General features: G+C 39.7%; 1 protein-coding gene across 1 annotated transcript in view; it reads left to right on the forward strand.

Moving 5' to 3' along the window:
• Nucleotides 1–3,815: 3,815 nt before the first annotated feature.
• tmtc2a (transmembrane O-mannosyltransferase targeting cadherins 2a) overlaps nt 3,816–26,448 on the forward strand; it is a 57,725-nt gene continuing 35,092 nt past the window's right edge. The window contains exon 1 of the mRNA XM_062443883.1: nt 3,816–3,933. Within this exon, the coding sequence (XP_062299867.1) occupies nt 3,851–3,933 (83 nt within the window). The 5' untranslated portion in view covers nt 3,816–3,850. The remainder of the gene's footprint in view (nt 3,934–26,448) is intronic.

A 26,448-nucleotide genomic window follows, 5' to 3' on the forward strand; every position in this document is an offset into this window, starting at 1 on the left:
TCATTGAAAACCAGGAACATTGATTTGTGCCGCTTCAACTCTACAGCTTTAACCTTTAATGTAATTGGAAAACAAATGTAATGCTTTATATCTCTGTCTTACTATGATGCTACAATATTATAGCACCAAACTGCTTTATTTGGATGTTACCTAAATTTGATAACCCCTTTCTGTAAATACCTTCAGTGAACCTTATGGAGTCTTTTACAATCCTGGCAAACTGTGAAATACATTTAGTTTCACAGTGTGTGCACTATGTCAACACAAACTGCAGTGTAACTGATGAGGAAAAGTGAAGTGGAACACCACTCAGATTAAGAATTTACATAAATTTGGTCTGTGTTGTTGGATAATCCACTCTATTGGATTACTATTTGTACTGTCATTTACTATCAAGGCTTTCCTGAGGTCAGCATATGCTTTGGATTTTAGAAACTGGATATATTTTATAGTTGTGCTGTTGGTTCGAATGCAGGGGGCAAATAGTGTCTTCAGAAAAAGTAATTTACCCAGTCAGTTTGAGTATCTCTGTGTATTTTCCTTCTACAGATAAACTCTAAAATGCATCAAATGTCTTATACACAGTAATGATAAGAGTGTTGGGTATCATGAGACACTGCTTTTTATGGTCAAAGCATCCAAGCATTATAATTTGGATCTGATTTGCTCTTTCCTTTTATTTAATTTCCACAAGCACTGTTTTGTATTTTTCTAAACAGCACAATCTACTGACCTTTTCAGCCACTATTCAAAAACCATTTTACGTGACATCATTTGTGTGGTTTAGCAGTAAACACATAATAAAAAAAACACTCATTATTCAGTTTAATTCAGCGCCAAACCCAAACAATCATCAAGCCTGTCTTTTTCCAGACAAAGTTAAATATGTCTTATCCTCCTGAACAGCATGAGGAGATAACACCCTCACGGATGTTCCACAAACCAGGGTGGATTTGATTTGGACACAGATTCTAGCTTGTTGAGCTTCAATGTTGATATTAATACCAAGAGTGTGCTATTTTTGTGAAGGCAGGGCCCAAGCTCAGTCATTCCAGCTGTGATTATCTGTTTCCTGTGCGATTTTTATCTGCAGGGGTGAAGAACCAGTTGTTCCGGAGTAAATAGCACGGGGGGAAATTACTCACTTTATATGGCTTAAATGGGAGAGGAAATCTCTTGATAACAATGGAAACAGTGTAAAAGTTTACCCTGATGATCAGTTCTACCCATTGTACGTGTGAATTCGCATGAGCAATCGCAATTACTTTAATCAATGCTGTAGGCCTCAACTAAGATGAAGGACACATCTCCAGTGAAATATGCAAGTATTTGCCTTGTCGATGAGCAAAACAAAATGTGTTTTAAATAAGAAAACATGTGCTTTTAATTATAAGCTCTAAATAATGGTCACATCTTAAAACCGAGAAAACCAACTAGCACACGGAGGGTGAAAAATGTATCAAATAAGATAAATATTTAGATTTTAATTTAAAGAAAGGAGGAAACACTGCACGCACCCTAATGGTTTTCTTTTAAGTGTCCTGTCCTATTTAACAGAGCCCTCAACTGCTGCTGTACACTTGCACCTAAAGCCAAAAAAGGATGTTTGAATGCATGACTACTGCTTGTTTACTTCTAAAGAGCAAGTAATGTATTTATTGCACTCTGTGACGATGAGGCCAGTCAGGGCGCAGCAAGTAATCAGTCAGCAGGAGTAAACACTTCTTCTCCTGTAATGTGTTTGTTTTGCCCTGGGCCTGTTTATACTCTCCAAAGGGATATTTTTTCCGTCTTTACCTAATCCTGTAATCACTTGTGCCGCCTGTAAGACAGAGCACCCCTTGTCCCCATGGGATAGAGCGAAGGTGCAGTGTTTAGATGTAGGATTTGTGTGTCTGTGTGTGTTTGTGTGTGTGTGTGTGTGTGTGTGTGTGTGTGTGTGTGTGTGCTGTACATGTAAATGCATGTGAGTATGGGTTTATTTTTGGATGTATGTTGCAGCCATTGTGATGTAAAAGCGCCATCATTTGATTTAGAGCGGGCCATATTTTAAGGTTGACATGCAAATGAGTTTATTCTTATGACCAAAACACAGACTCCCATTTGTTAACTCTTGACAGTGATGAATGGTATAGACAAGGAAGTACCTCAACACACCCTTCCTAAATGTTCCAACAGGTTCCATGAGGTCAAGGTCAAGTCTCAGAATCAGGGCCACTGCATGCCAGTGATACAAATGGCTCTCTAACCTCAGCCCATGATGCTTCGTCACTGTCTCACCCGTTGTCAGCCCATGCCCCTTACTCTCTATACATCCCTCTCCAACCATCTGTTTTTCTTTCTCCGCATGCTCTTCGCTGGATTTATCCTCACGGAGCCCCGACTGTGGGACAGGCTTCGGTCCAGCTGGTAGTCAGCGGGATCAGGCTGCACATTTCCAAACTGACGTCGATGTGCGTCCTCAGTGTAGGGTGAGGTAAGGAAGTTCATCAATCACAACTACCTCACCTGCCGCCCCCCCTCCTTGAGATGGAGATGGAGAGGGTTGGTCTGTAAAAAAAATGAATCAATATTTTAAATCTGGGGCTATCTTGGGATATGGTGATGCCTTCAACAGCACCTTTGCATATAAAGTGCCTCATGCATTCACCAGTTGTCTGCCTTTCTCATGTTATGTGTGTTAATATTTGGGTGAAAAATCTAACATGGAGGCCTCATTTATAGCCCAGTTTATGTATACTTTTAAGTGATTGTTGTATGTAATGCTCCTCTATTTGTAAGTAGTTATGAACAATATTATTATTACTATTATTATTATTATTATTGTTATTATCATTATAATTGCTATTGTATTGTATACACAAGTGGTCCCTGTTGGTATATAATAGGAATAATTGTAATAAAACAGATATCATATGAAGACTGACACACCATAAAGTTTTGCTAAATATATATGTTTTGTTACAGTTGGCTACTTTTTCAAATAGGTACCTTACAAGATGCAATCAAGAAATCTTTCTGAAATTGAGTCCTACAGATCAAATGTTAAAAAGACCTTAACCTTTTTTTTTTCTTTAAAAAAAAAAGTATTTATTATGAGATTGAAAATATATCTTATTTATTAGATAATGAATCAGCTTTTTAATATTTGTAGCTACCTCTTCCATAGTATGACTTGATATTTGTTTGATGACTGACAACAAATAAACAAAACTCAGAAGTTAATATAAAATCAGTTATTTAATGTTGCTGCATTATAAAGCCTACCACAAAAAATAAGATATAAAGGTCAGTAAAAAATATTTATAAAGCTTGTTAGTGTTTTACTCCTGTTGCAATCAAATTAAAATAAAATGTTAGTAGGTAAATGGTGGACTTGAGTATATATTTTCGTGCCTGACGTCTTGTACATGATTTTTTATCATCAGTAGTACATTACAACACTGTTACTTATTTCCAACCTTTTTTTCTCCAGTGCAGAGCCTAGTGCGCATGCTCGGCCTCCCTGAAAACCACATGCGTCTCCCAGCTCTGCTCTCTCCAGTGCCAAGGCAGAGAGATGCGCACACAGAGGACACCGCATCACAGAAATGCGCACTGCTCCGAGCCGGACCCGGCGATAGCTTCACCTCCCGGCATCCCTGACCTGTCTGTGAACACAATGGGTTAGAGGGAATATGACAAACTTTGACACACTTTGCATGTCATGGGAAATGCCCTGCGTCGTCTGGAGAGCTGTGCTTCCGAGCGGCTGAATTACGAGCACAATAACACAGAGACTTGAGAGAGAGCGGGACCTGATTTCAGTTATTTCTATCCCAGTTCCTTCTCCCACTCGGGTTTTTGAGAGATGATCACGGAGCTGGTGTGCACCGCCGTGGCTGTGGGTCTATATCTGAACACGCTGGACGCAGATTTCTGCTACGATGACAGGTAGGTTTCGCCCACTGAGCGCAGTAGCGCTGCTGCCAACATCACCCCCCCTCTCCAACACTTGTCATCTCCTCTTGTTACCTCCGCACGGAAGTGGAGGGGGGACGGGTCGTTGCGCCTGCCCGCCTGTTTGTTTGCATGTGCTTTTGTCCGTAGCCTGTAATAAATCACTGCTCATTTGCCGGCTGTGGTGAAAGGCACAGACAGTGATAGTGGGAGTGTACTTAAACCTGAACGCTAAAATCGGAGAAACATCACCAACATATGGTGTATTGCTGTAACTTGTACAGCGCTCTGCTGCTCATTGAATTTATTGATTCATTTCATTTAATTGCATGGCTTGCCCCAGATATTGTGCACATAACCATATGCCACAATGACCAAGATATTGCTAAGATTACAAAGAAACCTTATTTTTAAAATGATGAAATAGTTGTTGGCCACATGGTTCATCTCTACAGTAAGTAAGAGTTACAGAGGAGTTCAACATGTTGTGTGAGCAGCTCTGGTCCAGTCGCCTGCTGCGCACATGAAGTGGCTCAGATGTTCTTTGTGTTGATGAAGCCACTCATGCCTGTTATAACAATGCCCTGCACCCGGGGGAATAAAGCTCATTTAAACCGGGAGAGTTTAATTTTGCAAACAGCTGAATAAACATGTCAACACTGTCATGCTGTGGAGGGTCATTCAGAGAAACCCTTTCCTGCCCTGATGGGCAGAGTTGGGAGAAAGTGGGCAAAACATGAGTTTTAGTATGATGATCATCATGTGGAGAGAACAACACATTTTTACTAACAAAAGTCTGTTCATATCTCTTAAACATATGGTTTAGTTAGTAATATTTACTACTGTGAATGTACATATGTAAAATTAATGTATACCGATTACTGCAGGCGTCAAGTCAAATCTGAGGAGGTCACAATAACATTTCTAAGGGATAAAAGAGGAAAAACATTCTAGACTGACTAATAACTGGAGTTATTACTAATAATCCATATCAGTCATTTTCTCCATTAATCAATTCATAAGTTTGTCTTTAAAAATGTCAGAAAGCAGTGTCCTGAATATAACCATCAGTCCCAAAAACTAAAAATATTTAGTTTCATAATATAAAACAGCATAAAGCAGCAAATCTTCACATTGGAGAGACTCCAGTCAGGGAATATTTGGCTTCAGCTATCACAATAGTTGCCAATTGTTTTTCTGTTTGATAGGTTAATTGTTTCAGTCCTAAAACATCTCCCTCTCTCACACACAAAATTGTTTATTTATTCAACCCTCCCCCCCCATTTTTTTCATTTTCTGGTGAAATAATCCACACATTCATTTCTCTGATGCCCCTGGACATCCTTAAAATGAATGAAGAGGAAAGTCAACACTCAGACCAGACCGTATAACCCCTGTGTTGAGGGGTCACAAGCCAAAAAAGTTGGTATCACTGTTTTTGAATTTGTTGATTATGGAAGAAAAACATATTACACCCATGAATAAGATAAGATTAGATGCTGCTTCAATGTCAGATTCAACTGATATTGTGTTTCAAGCCTGCTCGGTTATATATGGCTTTTTTTTAAGTAAATGTGTCTGCCATACATCTGTGCTCATGAGAAGAATTTCCCTTCATGTAAATGTTCAGTAGCTGGTTGCACCACAGCTGGGATCCTTTTAAAAACAAGAACTAGACAGGTAGTTCTTCACTGTTTCTGAAATACTAGGGGGGACATAGGGGTTTTTGGCTCCAGCAACAGTCCTGTCGAAACTAATATTAATTAGACTTCACATTATCAAGTATTAAATCACAGGGTGAAAACTACTGATATGCAAGGTATGTGGTAGATTTCTCTGTGGATTAAAAGAATGAGCAGACAGTTAACAGGTCACCTCCCTTTCACCCAGTCTGCTCAGTCAGTGGATTCTGTCTGGCGAGCATCTCCAGACACCCTTTAAAGGTCAAAGATCCCCCCCGCTTTACTTTTCAGCACCGTCAGTGACGCCTGTGTGTGTGTGTGTGACAAAGACAAAGTGTGTGGAGATGAATAAGGTGGAGCCATAACAGTGAAACAGCTCTGTAGAAATGAGCCGTATATACTGTCTTCAGTTACATCACACCTTGCCAAATATCCCTGTAAAGCGCTCAGTGGTTGTTCATCCATCAGCCTTGTTTGTATGTGTGACCGTGACACTGCGAGGTTGTCAAAAAGCCCTTCGGTGACAGATTATCTGCGGCGCTGCCCTGTCCGCTTCAGCCTACGCTCGCACTCCATCCCCTCAGTGAAAGTTCAGTATCCGCCTACGCTGTGTATCTATCAAAGTCACAATGGTAACTTACACTCTGGAGGACAGACCACTGGTGTTTTGGTTCAGCGGTCTCAGATGGAGGAGGTCGAATACCAATCAGAGGTCTGACCTTCCTTGGTCATTCATCAAACAGTGTCCTCTATTGGGGTCAAGAGTCGTGTGCTCTATGTCTTTTCCCTCAGGGATTAGAAGAGAGTTATGAGCAGAAGGTTAAGGCAGGAGGGAGATGGAAGTGGAGGAGATTTAGACTAATCATTCTGGTCTGGTGTTGTCTGAAAAGACTAGGGTTGTCGATGAATTTGTTTTTCTGCTTTTTCATCAGAATTTGTCTTTCTCAGCTTTCTTCTTGTGAGCTTAGACGATCTTATCTGACCTTCTCCCCCTATAATTGAATTCTTGTTGCTTGTCACATGCAGTTCTTAATATCCTAGACGAGATGGCGAAGCAGATAATTCTTCTGTATCCAGGCAATCCAACTTGTGGGGATGTTCTGGCTGACTCTGCTTTTTCAATCATGTCAAGTGTTTTTCCTGGGCACTGCTCAGGGGCTGGCCAAGCGCTCTCTTGGCCAATGCTAATCCCAATGAAAAGCCTCTGCGTGTGAAATGAGTACGTTTTACGGGAGCTGGGAGAGGACTTGAGCCAGGCCATTTTTCTTTCGGGGAAAAATATCAAGACGTGATCTGCTGGTTTATAGTCATGCTTTTCTTGGGTTTAGCCAAATCTAATGGCAACTGTGATTGGAGACCTTTTATTGTATTTTAAACAAGCTATTCATAGTGCTGATATGTCCATGTTTGTAACAGCTTTTAGATTGATTGCTTGAGGTTTGTGGGCTTAGATTAGAAAATGTGCTCATCATAACCTCTCAACTCTCCTTTGAATACTCATCATCGAGGCTCTTGACAGGTTAATAAATGAGGCTCTGCATGATGCAGACATTTCAATGATATTGGTTTTTAACAACACCTTCTGATAAATGGCCCAAATAAGGAACGTCTTAACCAGGAAGACTAGAACATTCAGTAGACACCTAAAGCAAGGACAAGAAATAAAGGTGGCGGCAATGTGAAACGCAGCACATCCTAAATGGCTTTCAGTATTCAGAGTCATGTAGCCTAAAACATCTGTGACTCCAAAGACGTCACAGTCCCTGTCCGCAACTCAGAAATGCATTATGGTCCCTCGGGGGATTGCAGTTAAAAACATCTTCCCTCCTTGTTTGAGAGGAGAAAAACAATTCCATCTCTTGGTGAAGGGCTTTGGAGGAGTAGGTTTGGATTTCACTGACTGGCACATTCCCTCTACAGTATAAGCACTGTGAAATTCTGTTTCTCTCTATCTGGAGTATACTCACTGTTAAAAGGCTGAAAATGTTTATCCCAACACACAAATAAAATACCACACAAATAACACGGAGGTGACACTGAGCACTGTCTCCAGAGAAGCACCACAATGAAGACAGAAAATCACAATGTCTGTCGGTTGCAACATCTGTTACTTCTCTAGCTTGGTTTCTGAGGTTGACCGATAACTGCATCAATATGGGATCGTCTTTAAGGAGGTGCCCTTTGATCATAGTTCAAACCATAGTGCTTTGAGTTGAAGTGCTAATTAATTGCTTTTATGTATGGTAATGGTCCACAGATTGGTTCACCCAACACCTATAAATATGAAAATTGCTCTTATAACAATATGAAATGAAACAAAGTGTAAGAAAAACCTGGTTTGCTTCCTTCTTTTTGCTGTGTATGTCAACTCCCAGTTTTCCACATATATGGATCTAAACTGTAAGTAGCATGTGTGTGGAAGTATACTTAGTTAATAAGGAGCATTATTGTTTCAGAAATGTACATATCCTTCTATCAACAGCCGCCAACATTAGAGAAGCATTAAATTCAATCAGTTTACTGGAGGAGGTCAGTTACCATGACAGTGTATCCAAAATTATGATTTCGATACAGATACTGAAACGATTCCACGACTAAAACCTAAAATGTCAGGAAACGTAATGGAATAGTAGATGGCAGAACATGGGACTTTAAATTCCTAGATTTTTTTGGTATTAAATCCTGTGATTGAGCTTCACCATGTTTGAGCCATCACCATCATACCATACTTATGAATGCATGATTTTTAGGTTATGTTGCATATAGAGATGTTTGCCACATTGCGAAAGTAAACAGATATCATAGCCCCTACTTGCCTTGCCAAACTCTGTTGGTGAAAAAAGTTTTGCTTGTCACAAAATAAATCATACTTGTTTGACTTATATTTGAGAGCATGTAATTCTGTTATCTATCACTTTCACTAGCTCGTCACTCTTTGAATTCCTTGAAAAGGTCGACATGTCTGACAGTGACACGCTTTGCCAATTTGGACATGTTGGCTCTTTTGGTCTGCATTGGTTTAAAACATCTTTTACAGATGGGCTTTGTGGTGTCTGTGGACTTGTCCTGACTGTCATCTATGTAACCGAAATAATGCCATATTTTGCTTTGTGCGTCTGCTTTGTCAACAAGCTGCGGACGGTCAGCAAGAGTATTTGTGCTTGCAGCCATGTCTCTTTACTCTGTCACCATGAAAGCTGCAGTGTGAGTAAAAAAAACAAAAACAATTGGCATGCCCACTATGCCTGCAGGGAGTGGAGCAGCAGAGCGCTGCACGCACACATTCACTTCCCCACTGTTGTACTGGCTCTTATTAAAACAATGTCATTCTTAAAGGAGTGGTGCTAATAAATTGTGATATAATATTGTTTTTAACAGCATGGGTATTGCTACTTTTCTAGTATTGGTATACCATGCAACACTACTTTGCTACTGGCTCTACTTACCATGACCAGCGTTGGGCAAGTTTGAGAAGCTAGAGTTGAGAAATGTAACTGTTCTGTGTGTTCTGATAGTGAAGCTGGAACTCTGAACAGTAAGCTACCAGCTTACCAGCTGTTATCCAGCCTACTTACAAGACTAAGTAGACGAAGAAGAATCTAGCATGCAAAGACTATTTTGGAGTTATCAGAAGGTGTACTTTTTATCTTAGACACCTTTACCCACCGCAACACCAAGCTAACACATCCCAGACCAGTCAATTAACATTCAGTGATAAAGCCTCTATCCAACTCCTAGTAAGACAAGAAACAAGTCAGTCCCCCAAAATGTAATTAACAGAGTGCTACAGCAATTAGTAAATGTAATGTAATTACTGAATAACCCTTGAAAATGTTACTGATAAAAGCAGGCTAATCTGATTACTGTAACATGTTACTAAATAAGGAGATACACGATCATGTTCCCCTATTATGGTATCATTACCTGACAGAATGGCAACAAAAGGGTTGTAGTATTACTTTTGTTGGCTGAATGTCCAGGTAGTACATTTGATGCATGCATTTGATAGTGTTCAAACAAAACAACACAGATCATCTCTGAATCCTCTCTGTTTTTCCATAACTGCTCATAATTGTTATCTCTTATGGGTTGGCACTCTGAGGCCCACTGTTAATGTTGCCAAGAATCCCTGTGCCTCTAGTGGAATAATTATCTAAAACATGTGCCCCAGTTGTGTTGAGGCTGTTTAAGTTACAGTGTGTGCTTGGAGCAGATAAATATTGAGCGAAGATGTAGGCTAATGAAATGAGTGAGCAAAATGTCTTTGACTGAGTTGTGCGTGTGCAGTAAGTAATACATTTGAGGTGAAGAAGCTAGTGTCTGTCAGGAGGAATTTTCACTGTAAGTGATTTAGAAATGAGTAACAATGCCTAAAGACAAGTGGAGAATTAAAGTGTACCATGTGGTGAGGAGAACTAATGAAAAAGTGTTTATGAATAGTAATTCGAGATGGTTTTGAGGCAGGAGGCTTTTAACTAGATTTGCGTACATAAAGGATTATGTGTTTTCAAGGAGAAACAGGCGAATCTCATGAAAAATGTGGTTTGGTGGTGAAAAAAAAAGCTTTTGGTCATATGTCGCCATCTTACGCAGTATCCCAGTGTATTTAAGCATTAACATGTGTTTTTATTCATTGTCCATAAAATGGGTTTTGCTATTGATGTCTTGTTTTTGCTGTCCATAGTCTCTTCAGATTTGGGGGTAGAGGGCTTGGACTGTCAGTCAAACAAGAGGAGAAGCAAATAGTCTCATCTTGATTACTAACAGATTTAATTCACATTAACTTGTGGTCAGCTGCAGATATTGTGGCTTTGAAAGTTCTTTAAAGCCACAAATAAGGGCTTGAGGAACCCAGTACTGTACGTTGAATGGCGTGAATTAGAATTATGTCTGATTCAATGTTCAAGGAATGAGATGGCAGTAGTTGTTTTGAAGACAGACGATGAAATGTTAAAGCCCATCTTCTTGTTCTGGGATGTGCTCCAGCTTTTAGAATCATTAAAGGGGCAGGAAAAACAGTCTTCTGGCAAACAGAACCGCAAAAATGGCTTGTTCTTCATAATGAAAGTGTAGTGAGCCATGCACAAAGCAGGCTTTGTTTTATCAGAAACATTTTATGAAAGTTCTGGTTCAGCACAGTTCTGCCAACTTGAACTTCTGAATCTTCGTGAACTCACTGAAGACTTGAGGTTTCCTCCCAGTCAGTATCCCAGCTGCTAGTCATCATTAGTGACACAGAAGGTGGAGTGAGGAGCTATAATTTGATTAGAGGCATCTTCTTTCATAACACTGATCATTTTGAAATTGTCAGATTATCAGAAAACATGCCAGCCAAAAGGAGCTGTTTCCCAAGGTGACTTCACATAAAAAAGCAAATATAACCCCCTGATTTTGTGTGTTCTTGATTGCTCTTAACATTAGATTAATTTGTTTGTCTAGTTATAGATTAACTCTGGCTGTACCATTGTGTGCCAGTCATCCAGAGATGTAAGCCCTCTTTTAGTAAAGCTAAAGTCTTCTAGGTATGGGCAAAAAAAAATGTCCAGAAAGCAGCATAAGTTTAATTTAGACATGTTTTAATTTTTATTAAGTGTAATATTTCATACCACCATTGTCTCTCGACCCACCACACATACATAGAGAAAAGATGCCCTTGTTTATTTTTAGGTTGTCTCCTTGTCCCATTTAATCCAAGCGATTCATGAGGCTGGTTTAGGCCACTGCTAAACTTTGGCTGGCCCTTTTGCTTTGCAAGGCCACAGCCGACCCGCCCGTCTGCCAAGACATGAACGCCAAACCTCAGTCTCACGATCCTCCCTGTACACGTATCATATGTGGATCCCAAAACACTGGTATCCACGGAAAACCAGGCTTACAAGTTTGCCAGCGCCCTTTTAAGATTCTCACTGCAAAGCTGGACATTTGTCATGTAACACCCATACTAGATTTGGGAGGATGAAATCTTCAGAACCGCGGATAAAATTATCTGGCCAACCGCATACATGTTCATAATGGTGTTCACCAACTGAGATCCTTCATTACTATACTCAGCAGCATAGGGTTGAATTTCTACCACATAGCACTAAACCAACTTTGTAAGCCATACTCTTTTTTGTGGCATTAGATTACACTTAGAAGCAAGCATCCATTTTCCCTCTTTAAACTACAAGGTGGACTTCTAAAACAACTTAACAGCAGTTGGGATGTAATACAAAACCAAGCCCAATATGGGGATCACACGAATCCCAAGCAGTTACCCCCTCTACCTTTTGTAATCAATAGGCATTGAGTCTCAACTTTCAGTGACTGTGGAGTTTTGTAGCCCAGAACAGCTGTCAGAACAGAAAATCAAACGTGTTTTTTGCAACCCATGACAAAGCGCTCATATTTCACTATGGCCTGCATCAATTCTGACTGTGAAAGCACTCTAAAGTGATTTCTGACTTTCATCATCCAGCTCCTCAGAATCTAAAGGAGTCTGTTTGTGCATTTTTTGTATGCACTGACAGTCTTTCCTGGGAGAAGGTGAAGCTGTCAGTAGTTAATGGTGTAAATGATCTGGTTGATGGAGCAGGCTCGGCACTCATGCCTTTGGTTGATATGATCTGTGAGCTGTGAATGCACTTTTTTGAGTTGGTGGAAGGCTGTGCTACAGTAGGTGGTAGCTGAAAAGGCTTGGCGGTAGTTAAGGCAACGTCTGATGAGAGAAGGAATCTCTGCAAATCACTCAACTTTATTGAACGACATTGCGTTGGGTCTGAACACGATCAAACTGGTGCCTCAACAGATTTGTGACACTGCTGTTTTTGTCTAGGCTGAATGTAAATTAATGGTTTGATATTTTGAATAAACATGTTTTGTTGCTTTTTTCCCTACACTTTGATGAGAAGATTGATACTACTGTCATTTGTAGTACTAACAATGTAAGAGCCAGGTTGTGGTTATCTTAGCTTAGTCTAAAGACTGGAAGCAGGAACAAACTCTGGCAACAAGAGAAAATTGCAAGTCATTGTACCTAACTGCTGGTTGCCAAGAAATAGTTCCAGGATGTAAGTCCCTATAAACCTGTGTGCATACAGATTGAACAGACAAGATACAGCCTGTTAATTAGTTAGCTTCAGAGGTTCTGGAAATAGTATTTTTTAGTATTTGACAGGACCAGGCAAGCTCTCTCCTGCCTGCAGTCTTTATGCTAAGCTAAGCTAATTGACTCCTAGCTTTAGCTCCAGTTTATACACAAACATAAAAGTTAAATTGATTTTCTCATCTAACTTTCAGCATTAAATAAATAGTGAGCAGTTCCTTTAACCTTGCTACTGCTTTGCAAATCCAAGCTACAGCCTTTCAGAGTTGTCGAACTTAGTTGGTATACACATAAAGTATACACATAATGGCTGTTAAGAGATGTGCTGCACTAACATTTTTGAGCTGCCTGCTGTTATCATCACCTGAAGCAATAACTTTTCCTCCTGAGGATGAAGCATGAAATAAATGTTTATGTACTGCAAAACTGTTTTTTTGTTTGACAAATAGCCTATAATATGAGGTTAAAAAAAATTGTTGTGCCATGCAAGCTGTGATGAAACTCCCATTCATCTCAGCATGGGATACTGAGACTGTGCTGTGCCTTAATTATAATTCTAAGTGCCAGGCGCTTCACAAAACCAATAGAGATTCATTAGCTTGGCAACCTTGGCATTGAACCCTAGCTGAGCGTTGCACACACTCTTTCCATCTTCATGCATGGCTGCTTCAGCTAACTCTTGTAAAATAAACTAATATGCACAAGGCTGTGTGGGTCAGAACAGGGCCAACTGTAGAGTACCCAGTGTATGCATGTGTGTGTGGGGTGGTGGTTTGTGCTTCTCACCTCATAAAAACCTGAGGGGTAGATTGAGAACTTGAGGGATTTAAGGTTCAAGGGAGATCACATGACAACCCTGCTACATTTACTCAAGGGTGCAGTTATAGTGTTTAGTATTGAGATGTGGGAGGAGTGATGTGATTGTGGTTGAAGCTTTGTCGCTGAAGTGTGATACAGTTGATATTTGTTTGCCTTTAATGCTTTTATTGCTTGATATCAGACACTTTCTAAAAATAATATGCTAAAAGAGAGTCTGAAGGAGGTCATCATCAAAGTATAGTCAGGGATTTTAGATTTGTATGCAGTCATTTATCCCTGAATGTCTCCGATATCTGTGTTCATCTGTCAAAATGCTGTTAACACCCACTTGATTAATGAATATTTAGAGGACATGTTCATATTTCATTCGCATCCTGATGATTTACTCAGTGGAAGGAGATAGCCATTCTCCTTTTCCTGTTTCCTCCTTAGTGTCTAAAAGGGGAGACTACACTAGATAAGCGTAGTCAGAGGAAGTGTGGAGGTCTCATTGTGGCACTATAGGAGGATATTCGGCGGGTGATGACACATGTTATAAAGAGAGCGGATAGTGATTCAGCCAGATGTTTCAAAACAGAAGGAATTTGCAGTTGTGGTTGAAGAAAGTGCTGCTCTGTCAAAAAAAGAGCACTCTGGTTTTGTTAGCTGTTTTGAATTGGAATGCCGATTGTAATTTCCTGTTTCACCATATAGCCATAGTTTGGGGTTTGTGGTACATCATTCCCTGCCCAATTGAAAAACCGATTCACTCAGGTCTAGCTCCATTGGAAGGTCGTTATTTTGTGTTTGGAACCATAAAGCACATCATCCTTCAAACTAACTATCCTCCTTAATTATATAAGCAGGGTTGGGAAACAATTAAGCCAATTTTCCCATTTTGATTACTCATCAATCCTCAATTCAGCATCGTTCAATAGGCTGCTCGCCTGTCTCACGGAAAGGAACTGGCTCATTTTTGCACAGCGAGTCTCACGATGGGATCAGCTGCCGGTTTCACAGGTACCCGGAGCCTGCTGGAGATAAGGTGAATCACTGTGTAAGTAAACATGGCAGTTCTGACTGCAAGCAAACCATAGTGGAAAGCAACCTTGATAAATGGGAGAAATCTGCATTTGATAATAGCTGTTTTCCTGCCTCCGTCAGCCTGAGATCAACCAGCCACTGTATTTATCTTTCTGCAGAATGTAATTTGTCTCAGACCATCATCTTGATATTCATGGATCAATGGCTAGGGAAAAAGCTGTATGCATGGTTTTGGGTGCTTTCATGATGGGCTATGACAACAGTGTAATTTATTTTTGATGTATTTTTGGAGCATTTACCACACCATAGTTATATCTCTTTCACAGTTTACCCTTTCATTTATTTTTTCATCTTTTAATATGGTGTACTGTGCTGAAGGTCACTGAATTATGCATGTTTTGCTTTTAAAAAGAACACGGCCAGTTTGTATGAGCTCTGTGGTTTGCTTTCATTTTGGCAAGAAACAGCAGGGTGATAGGACTATGTCAATACCTTATTTAGTTGCACCCCTGCCTAACAGAGACTGAGTATCAAAGGCAATTATTTTTCATATGAATGTGAGGTAAGGAAACCTCCAAAAGCACTGCCCAATAATAGATATGTATCTTTGCTCTGTAGACACTGTCGGATTCGAGGTCTCCACAGAATGAGACAGTGCCAGCTCATCCACCTTACTGTGTGCAGTTCATCAAAATCTCTACAGACATTTCCCCCCAAGGTTCACTCATTACCCTGATACCACATCCAGTCAATCCATTACTGAGTCGACTGACAGTGACAATTTAATCTACACTAAGTGGCACTGCTGTAATTTTCTTGCAATGACCAGCACTGATATCGTTATCAGCAGGAGAACTATACCATGTGACATCCCTGTTGGAAACAGAAAAAGATGTTTGTGCGGGAAGTGAGATGTTACTCTTTAACGTCACACACAGACATAGAGACGCATGCTATCTGTCTGTTTTGTTTTGCAGCTGCAGAAACCTGAAGCTAAGCATCATGTCGGTCCTTTTTATGTGTTGAAACAGGAGGGAAGTGTTGAGTTTCTTCCCTTCAGTGCTCTCTATAGTTGTGATTTATACGTATATATTGAATGACAAAAAGAACAACTTGGCTACAATCCCTTGCAGTCTTTCATACAAATGTCATGACGTTGTAGTATGACATCATGTCTGCTTGTCCCGCTAGTCCATCTCAGAAAGGGATATTGTTCTTTTATGATGTTATACGATGCATTTTATGGTTTTATTATGTAGTTTCCTGCAGAATTTTAAACAAGACCATATATTATAGAAGCCTGTTGATAGTTTGACAAACTTGGATTATACTAAACATCCTAAGGGAAGTGCATCTGACATATTTTATTATTGCCCTGGATTCTGTTGCTCTCATAATTTATTGGCTATAATTATGTATGCATGCCTTTGGCCCATTGATAGGATTTGTATTGCGCAGGTGTTTCAGAGTTGAATGAAAATGTGGCTGGTATTTAAGTACCTTTGAACTACTTTAGCCAACTTATGCTTTGTCACACGTTAAGGGTCAAATGGATGGGGTTTGTACTTTTTGGGATGACTTCATTGGTTCCAATGTGAGAGTCGAGTTCAGGCAAATGGCTTCCTTGTACCAGCCGTGTTCAACAGATCACAGATCAGAATTTGAAAAGATCTTAGATAATTAGCACAGTCCCTTGAAAAGAAGACAGATTTGGTTTGGGTTGGCCCCTGTGGTACCCCTCTATAGCTGCTGTTTCTCTCCCGCTAATGCTGGAATGTGACAACTGGTCACGGCAGAAGAAAGGAGGGCCTATTCTGGATTGGATGCAGTGCTGTACGGTCTGTTAGTGCGGCATACTTGGACATTACAAATGCCGCATGTGAAGCTGACCACTGAAAGCTGTCAAAGCAGAAAAAAACCTCAGTCCTGCAGAATGTAACATTGCAGGATGTTTTTTTGTACAACTTCCAGCTATTCTTTACACACAATATACAGGCACAAATCCTCTACATTCTCAAAATAGATGCATTTTTTAATTTGTGATGGGATTACAAACCAATTCTGGTGGAGCATTAGTGATTTTTTTTTTCTTATCAGAGACAGAAGGCTTTTGAGCAGAAACAGAATGCTGCTTTGTTCCTCCAGCTGCTCCCTTGGCAGAGCTGTAACGCTCAGATCCTCCACTGGCTCTGTGATTTGTCATCAGCAATTAAAGTTGTCCTCATCAGTTGTCCACAGCAGATCTGGTTTCTCAAAGGGACACCAAAGTTTCAACTGATGTTCTGTCTCCACGGAACACACCTGTACCCCAAAGGGAGTCCTCATATCCACGTTTGATTAATTCCTTCATTCCTGGATGCTACTTTACAGCATAGTTGGTTTCAGAGGAGTACCACAGTTCAGTACCTCAAGTTCCAACTCTGCAGACTGGAGAAAGGGAACTTTTTATCTTGGCAATGGACGGTAGACCCAGCTAGACGTTGTGAAGATATGGTAGTGATCCTGCACTACCGCAGGGTTTATAGGGTATTGGATGGTATTGTTGTGACCTGAGCGTGTCCACACCTGGGATATAGAGTGTGTGTGTGTGTGTGTGTGTGTGTGTGTGTGTGTGTGTGTGTGTGTGTGTGTGTGTGTGTGTGTGTGTGTGTGTAAATTTGAGCATGTGTGTGTAAAAATTATACAGGTGGACTGAGGTGAAAAGTGAACAGAGAACATTGGCAGTCCTATTTAAACTGTAACTCTTAACGACCCATCAATGTACATGTAACCCAGTGTACAGAGTGAGGCTTCCACAATGATGAGTCTAGGTGACTGGAGGTGCACGTTTTGTATAGGTCACTGTGCCAACACGTGCTGCTCTTTGGAAGTAGGCAGAAGGTAAAGTGAATTAACGTGGTATGGGAAAAGGGATTGCACCTGCTGCTAAAAAAAGACATGACCACATGCTGGTGATTGTAATAGTAACCTTGGCAGAAAATTTGGACAGGAAAATGATTGCTCATTAGGCCTTTTTCCAAAAATCACGTGTAAACAAATGAGAACTAACACAGACTTAGTTTGAATTGATTCGAAGGCAACCTATGAAGCCTAATTCAATGGCTGTGTCCGTAATCACACCCTATTTACTATATAATGCAATGTAATTTATTTTCAACCATTTTATTTGACTGTCTGATAGTGTGGAATATACAATGTACTATTGTTCACATCAAAATGTTCAATTCCAAGAGTTCTGACATGTACTCTACTTCATGCTAACAATCATATAACATGTTAATAATGTGAAAATCTCACTGAATGTATGTAAATTCCACAAAACTCAATTTACCGTCACTAGAGTATAAACTAATGTCCATCATATGGGCAAGAATTAGGTGTACGATTTTCGACACAATATTCCATACAATTAAGTTTTCATTTGTGGTGCCTCCGCTACCTAACTGTGAAGCTAATGTTTCTGTAAGGCAGTTACAATTTTTTTTTTACAAAAAGTCAACAAACCTTTATCCACATATTATTTCTCTGGCGGTTTGGTATCTGATGTTCAGCACCACCCACTGTTTTTCTCCATGTAGCATTGCAAAGAAAAGAACATTTGCTTAGTTAACTGGCAGGGCAACATAACCAAACAAACGCTTTAGGAACATTCCTTGCTGGATTACAAACCATTTCAAATGAAGTATTTGTTTTTTTCCCTAAACAGTAGCTGGAACTTTGAATGAAAGGTGATAGGTCTTTTGCATAGTGTAAGTACATGGTAAAATTGGAGCAAAGCAAGTTAAGATCCCTGTAAAGTAGCATAACACTGTTTAAATTCCTGTTGAAGCAACAATGTTGTATCTGCAGCAGCTAGCTAAGATACAGCAACATCTGTCTGGCATTTTAATTCATATCCCCAGCCTGTACACAGCCGTGATTTATGTATTGTTTGGCTAAGTCAGAGAACAGCACTCAGTCCGTTTTTAATCAAGCATCACATTTATCACTGTGGATGCAGGCGACTTGGGGAGACCACCCTAATTACCCGTCCATAGTCAGAGGCTGTAATTAACTGCTGGGACCATACTAGATGCAAAATTTGGAAAGAGTGATTGGCTGATCATTTGTTTTCTTGTAACATGCTGGAGGTGGTATTCTGGCTGGATCCCACCGGTGGAATAGATGGATGGCTGGTGTTAAAGTTGGCCACTGTTTCACTGATAAGCGCTGGAGGTGTCCAAAAGCCAAGGATTTTAAAAACCCTATAAAACTCTCAGCATCCAGTGCTCCTGGACATTGGCTCATTTAAATGTGTTTCTCACTATGAATGCTGTTGGGCAAAGGACCATACTGAAGGCATATGGCAGATTTATTGGGTGAGACATTCTCAGATACCTATAAATTTTACATTAAGGACTCTTATCTCAATGTATGTGGGAGAAACAAAACTGTATGAAATAGCCTTTTTCCATAGGAGTTCCTGGTGGTCTTTAGGGTGTTCAGGGAGGTGTGAAATTGTAATTTGCTGTTGAACTGAACTGTTACCTTCCCCAACCCTCAGTCCCTGTATTTTTTCAATTTGACTGCATTCATGCATTTTGATTTTTTTATAGTATACTTTACCTGGAAGCTTGCTTCAGTAAATTGCTGTTCTCCGAGGACCAACACAGGCTTACTGTATGTCTGCAGTTGTACTGTAATTTGTCATGTTCATCATATAAAAAACTCAATTAATCCCACAGTTTCTTTTGAGAAGTTGTGAAGTTTGGCCTCCCTAAATCCTAACCTAGTCCGTTCCTTCATTACAGCTGCTGTATTTTTGCCCTTGGGAAGAGCAGAGCATTAGTTTTATTAGCCATTGATTTCCCATAGCCATCTCCTGGTGAGACTGAAGATTCATCACAGCCTTTTATTGACATCATCACTCAGGGGATGCTGCGGTGGACTCGCTCTTCTTTTTAGCTGAGGTAGCAGTGGTGGCACTGTTTTCAGAGCACCTCTATTATTTTGTGTGACCAACTAATGGGAAGTGATCAATCAATCACTTAGATAGAGATAAAGACTTGACAATCAATCTGCTGAAAAATAGCTGAGGGAGTCGCACTCTGAATGATTGAGTTCATAATATTTTAACCACAATAATTGTAATGGATATTGATATGGCTCATCATTAAAGGAACAATTAGATTTTTTTTTTTGGGGGGGGGGGCGCCCTTTTCGCTTTCTTGCTGAAATTAGATAAGATGATTGATACCACTCTCATGTCTGTCTGTTAGATTGGACTGGCAGCAGTAGAGAACAGCAACTATTGTGAAAGGCTAATTCTCTGCACCTCAGCCACCATGTATATTTGTTAAAATGTCAAACTATTACTTTAAGTGCTTGATATATCCTTACACAATAAAGTGTAAAAATGCTGTTTTGCATATTGAGATTTGGTATTATTTGGGATCAGAAGATGAATGTGCTATTAGCCATGCGGTCTTTGGGTTTTCTGGGTTGCCAAATTTTTAGATCGACAGTGTCTAATTGAAGCAGTCATGAGATTTGGAAATGGGAGTCAAACAATATTACAAATTCAAAATACAGTACTGCATTCATTTTAAACCACTCTCCCCCCCTCACTGATTAGTCTAGCCTCCAGCTGCCAAACTTAACTGGCTCAAGCCAATGCTTTTTAGAAAACACAACTTGCAAGATTGAGGTTGGCTTGGTTAGTCAATGTTTTATGTTGACTCAGGGAACATAAAAATAGGCATAAATGTCATTCTTTTCCCAGTCAGTATATATTTCAAGTCATGGTCAAAGTCATGGTCTGTTTAAGCACACACCACACATCAACGTTAGGTACAATGAGTCGACCCTGGCCTATTTGGAGTTAGTTGTTCTGCTAATCAGGAAACCAGCTTCACAGGCAACATGAAAGCAAGTCTGTGGCCTGACAAAAGAAAGAGAGCCAACTTCCTGACGCTTAGCTGAGACCGTTTCACCCTCTTTGAAGCAGAGAGCCCCGGAAGCAATCTGTTTCTCCTGATTGGCTGCTTGGACAGACTGAAGATGTAGAAGAGACTTTATCTTAATCAGGTATGAGTAGACTGTTGGGCCTTCTTGGTGATGAAGGTAAAACAGCTGGATTTCACTAAACTACAGCCATTAAATTCATGAATTTATATTTATTATTGAGTTGAGGCCAAATATTGATGTGAGTGGAACTTAACAATGTTTGATTACAAATCCTCAGTCTTTCATCAAGTTAAAAAATGCAACTTTTCCTTTTTAGTAGGACTATCCAAACAGTAATTTATTTCTGTCTACACGCCACTCTTCCCAAACTTACATAGGATGTAAATTTGTGTTACAGCTGCAACAATCAGTCGATTAATCGATTGACAGAAAACTAATCAACAACTATTTTCATAATAGATTCAAGCTATTATGAAAAAGCTAAAAGTCTTATGCTCTAGCTTCTAAAATGTAAATATATTCTTGTTTCTTTTTTCCTTTATGATAGTAAACTGTATATTTTTGGGTTGTGGACTGGTGGTCGTGACAAAACAAGACATTCTTGGTTGCATCTTGTGCTTTGGGAAATTGTGATTGACATTATTCCCAATTTTAGATTAAACAACTAATTGATTATTCAAGAAAATAATCCACAGATTAATTGATAATGAAAATATTTTGGTGTATTCTGGTGTGTTTATGCTAGCCTAGTTTCTGACCACTCTATTGCTGCCCACATCAGCCAGTAGGAGAAACAGTTCAATCAGTTTTTTGTAGACAGGATTAAGATGTCATCCTAGCTAGCTAGCTACATTGATAAAAAAATCAAACAAACAATTCAACAAAAATGCATACAAGCGTTGATCAGATACGCGCATTAAATAAAAAACATTAAATAGTTTCTAGCAACCTCTGCCTCAACATCCCTATTAACTAAAAATGAGATGGATACATCACTTACTTCTGATTTGAACAAAATAAGCACTGTTTCCAACAAAGCATTGGCTAAAATTAACATAATTTCACACAATGAATGATGTTATATGGGATGGCATTTCCATGGGTGTTTAAACACCCACAGAAGTTACCTTACTTAACACTTCCTTCGTAAGCTCAACAAGGATTACTCATAGTAAACATATGGTGATTGTGTTGGTCCATGAGCAACAAATAAAATGCATGTAAAAAGTGGCTTTGTGCTATATTAGCTGCAGCTATGTCGAAAAATATACAGAATGTCTAGAATAAACTGCTTTGTGTATTTTGCTGTGTTTTCACCTAATCTCTGCATGAAGACTTAAAATAAGTCATTAAACTGGCCTATTAATTCCTCCAAACTTCTTGCTGGTTATTCTGCACCCCTGGGAAAATGCTGGGAGCTGCAGGATGGGCTATTTTTAATCAATGAAAAGATAGATTCACTGAACAGAGCAGCAGAGGAAAAAAATGTAGGTTAGTGCCTTGAATACAAAGCGAGCTTCATCTTCTGTGTCTCAGGTTTATTCGCAGTAATATATATATATATATATATAAAAAAGATGAAAATCTTGCCAGGTTTTTCCTTCTCTTACTCATGTCACCAGTTCCCAGCTTTGTTGAATCCCATCCAACAGCAGTTTATCACTGTTCACACTGACATTTCAAATGATGGAGAGAAACAAATAATTGCATCTGAGCTGGGCATAAAACCTGACAAATTAATGTCCTTTTTTTTCCCTGACACGCCAGGAAAGGGACGAGCCTCTGCAAAGCTAAGCATAAATCTTTCACAACTAGGCCACTGGCACTATGACAGAGTTTTATGAATGCTATCTGGACATTTATGCATTTTTCCTCTCCTCCCATATTCGTGCCAGTTTGCCGTGGGACGGAGTGTGGGAAAGTAGTGGTGCCACTTGTGCTCGGGGTATTGTTCTGCCAGTGGTGTCGTTGACGTATGATGTCTGAATACACCCTTAACGCTCACTTCCTGACCTCACAGCCCACAGATATACAAACTAAACAGATACAAAGTGTTGATAAAAGCATTTTATCAGTGTCTTTATGCATTGTTGGCGTGTGCAAGTAGTCTATAACATAACCATTTCGTGAGGAGGAGAATCTCATTTTAAACAGGAGAATGTGTCTTTATTAAGGGTTGTGTTTGTTGGAAGAATAGAAATCAGCACATGAAGGTCTCTTACTCCCCCTCCACATCTTACTCTTTCATCATCATCATTATCATCTCCCACCTGCCATCCTGCAGTGGCCACACACTGGCAGGATTATAGCAGATGATTATCAGCCAATAAATGAATCACTCAGGCCCAGCCAGCTAGCGTAAAAGCTTCATGCATGATTGTTCAACCTTGCAAAGTGATGGATGGGCAGTAGGATGAAAAAAAAAGAAAACAGATCACCATCTCCACGTGTTCAGTCACCTCATGTGGTGCAGTACAATACACTCCCTACTGGAATGACCATTGAGGTGAAATTCATGGGATTTTATCCCTAACCAGCTGTGGTGTTCAATGGGAATAAATTCATGAATAGTGTTTTCTTGCCAACTGCAACACCTCATGGAACTAGAACATCATATTGTATAGATTACAGATTGTGCCACGCTACACACACACACACACACACACACACACACACACACACACACACACAACCTTTAATCAGATTACTCGCTGACCCCTGACCTCTGTGCATGTCTCAGAAACTCTATGCACTCTATGATCACTTTCTAATCCCTTTAGCATTGGATTAACATGGAGGTTATCCGGACCCTGACACCCACCCACTCATACACACCACCTCTCTTATAATACACTGCTGCTTCTCCCACCACCACTGCTTGTGAGACTGAATCTAAATGAAGAAGAAATCAATAATTGGTTGCAGATGAGATGTGAGCCTCCGCCCCCTCCAATATTAATTGTTTTGAGAAGTCAGAAAAACTGAGGAAAATCAATCCTTTATATTTATTGTCAGTGAATCAAGTGTCAAGCATTTGTTCTTGACTTTTGCAAGTCAAGTCCTAATTAATGCTTGCAGATCAGAGATAAACTATGAAGTAAGAGAGAATATACTGATGGATGGCTTTAGATAACTTCACAATTCTTCATGGTGTCACTGTATTTGTCTGGATAATTCCTTTGTATATTATCTGCAGATAATATTTCCGATGGTTTGGTCTGGAAAAATGTTCATCACAATTTCTTATAAAACCCAAAGTGATGTCTTAAAATGTCTAACGTCTGACTAAAAGCTTAAAAACTGAATATATCCAGTTTGCAATTATATAAAACAGAGAAAATCCTTAAATCTTCTCATTTGAGAGGCTGGATCCTGGTGTTTTTTTCCTGAAAAAAAAAGACTTGAGTTTAAATGATTGATTGATTATCAAAATGGTTGCTAATCAAAATCAAAATGACCAATTATTAGAGGTATTTGTTGAAATCTGTGGCTGTCAGTCGATTAAGAGCTTTTGAATCCACTTGTTTCAATGAAAGCCTATCACAAATTCACACAAAAGACCCAAATTGAGACCAAAATTCTCATGACAGTAAGATAGAAATTAAGGTTTGACATTGTGTGCCACTTTTGGGTGAAAAAAAAAAACAATTTGTGTTAGCACTGTAGCCTAAGCTATCTTTTTATGTCACTGAATGTTTACGTCATAGTGCCATGATTCTCCAGGCATTTATCATGAAATCTGACATCTATAGGGACCTTAACTCTGTTTTGACAGTCTTCCGTAACTCTTCCGAATCACTAGAACGGGTTTGCAAATAAACAATGATTCAATCAGACTTTACCTGCCAATGGTGGCTGCTTTGTAATCATATTGCACCTCAGTGGCTCCACTTTAACGCGTTTGCTGCTGTGCTGCTGTGATATGGATTTGTTTTTCCTGTCAGTGTGGAGGATTTTTCTTCTCATAGAGTCTTAATCATCTGCGTTCCTGTTACTCCTGCACAAAGCCAGCAGCATCAGTGGCATGTTTACTTCAGCGGTGCGCCAGCCCTAGATTAGCATTGTGTGAATAGGCCTGTCTGCCGCAGCTCTCAGTCTGTGTGCTTAATTAGCACTCAGATTGCACAGTAAGAGGAGGATGGAAATTTAATAGATCTTGGCAAGACAAGGGGAACTGAAAAGCGCTCGGTAGCAAAGGAGAGCAGATGCAGTAAAGGGAGATAGTAAAGATTAAAAGAGAGAGATGAGCAGAGAAGAAGAAAGTAAAGTTGAGGGAAGAAGATGCATGGATTACATGAGAAGATAAAATGATAACTTCATAAATGCTAGAAATGGAGATAAAAGAATGACTGCTGGGAGTGGGTTGCTGCTATAAAAACATAATGGATTCAAACAGATGAAAAAACAAAAAGGAAAGTGAACAAAGGGGTAATGATATGTATGAAATAATGTCCAGGCCAGTATCCATTAACAATGCTGTTTTTACAGTGATTTGCTTATCCATCTCATTACTGCTATCAGGGAGCAGTAGGATGCACTCTGGAACAAAAGGTTGTAATTCAGGCAGTCCTGATTACGTTAAGTGATGGCAGTTTATATTGCAGATGTTTATTAGAGTAGAGTGGGCTGGCCAGTGTACGTGCTGCAGACGTCCTGGCTGGCTGACAGCCCAAATATTTAAAACAGACTCAAGTGCTGTGTTTTGCAATGCCGTTAATATTGCTGCTCTCGTAATAAAGCACACAAAAAGTGAACATTTAAACTAAAAGGTTGGTTTATTCAATGAGGAAGACTGTAATGTACTGTGGTGTGGTGCAGTGTGTGTGTGTGCGTGTCTGAGCACAAACATGTCATCGTGAATCTGTAAACTGAACTTTACGAGGATGCAGTTGAGGAAACGAGTCGTTTTATAGAATGGCATTTCTGGCAATTCAAGTTTGTAGCTGAGAGAGAGTTAAGATCTCCCCATGGCCCCTCTGCCTCATGAGAGTTGATTAGGGGAGTAATCACTGGGGCAGTAATGACTGAAACTGAAGCTGAAGTATCGGGTAAATAACTGAATGTATTTGGTTAAGAGGCCAGAGAAATGTTATTAAAAGAATGCAGTGATGTTCTGCACTAACGTCTACAGAGAAACATGCACATCCAGTATGCAAACACACACTTGAGTATACTGTTGAAGCCTCTGGAAATTTGGCTTGAAATAAATACAATGCAAACAGCTGCAAAATCTTGTTGAATCCATTCCCCACTTGCTGTATTTTTGGATGACAGTGTTTCAATATCTAGTTTAGTCGAGTACTTCTGATGGGTTTTACTTAGATTCATCTCACCTGTCTATAGATAATAGTAAAAATGATATTGAAAAAGGTGGAATTCATTAAAAGCAAGCTGTTTCTTAAAACTATCAACAGAGTTTGTTGTTTGTTCCAAACCTTTGGTGAATAATAACAGAAATATACTTCTTGTAATTCATTTTCAGTGCATTGTTCAAACCAGCACTAATCGACCTAAGGGAACGGTTTGGAACATACTCAGATAAATAATCAGGAAGGTATGAAGGTGCAAAACCATTTAGAGCCTTAAACAAATAAAATAGTTTTAAAAATGAATCCTAATCTGGTGAAATATGTTGTATTTTCCTGTTTTTTGTTAAAATTCTGGCTGCTCTGAATGCCACTTTATCTCTTTCATATTTTTACATATTTAATGTGTATTGGCTTACTGTCACTAAAAGAGGCCTAGCTACAGCACGGCAGCTACAGCACGGCAGCTACAGCACGGCAGCTACATCACAGCAGCTACAGCACATGAAAAAGAAAATCACTGGTGGTGAGATCACTGTTTGGGAGGCGGTGGAGAGCTCCATTTGCATATTGAAAAGACACATACCCAAACACTGAAAGAAGGCCAATTTTCTCTACACTAAAAGCAGTGGACAGGTGAAAGAAGAAC

The sequence above is a fragment of the Scomber scombrus genome, chromosome 22 (genome assembly GCF_963691925.1).
Source record: "Scomber scombrus chromosome 22, fScoSco1.1, whole genome shotgun sequence".
In the NCBI taxonomy this organism is placed as follows: Eukaryota; Metazoa; Chordata; class Actinopteri; order Scombriformes; family Scombridae; genus Scomber; species Scomber scombrus.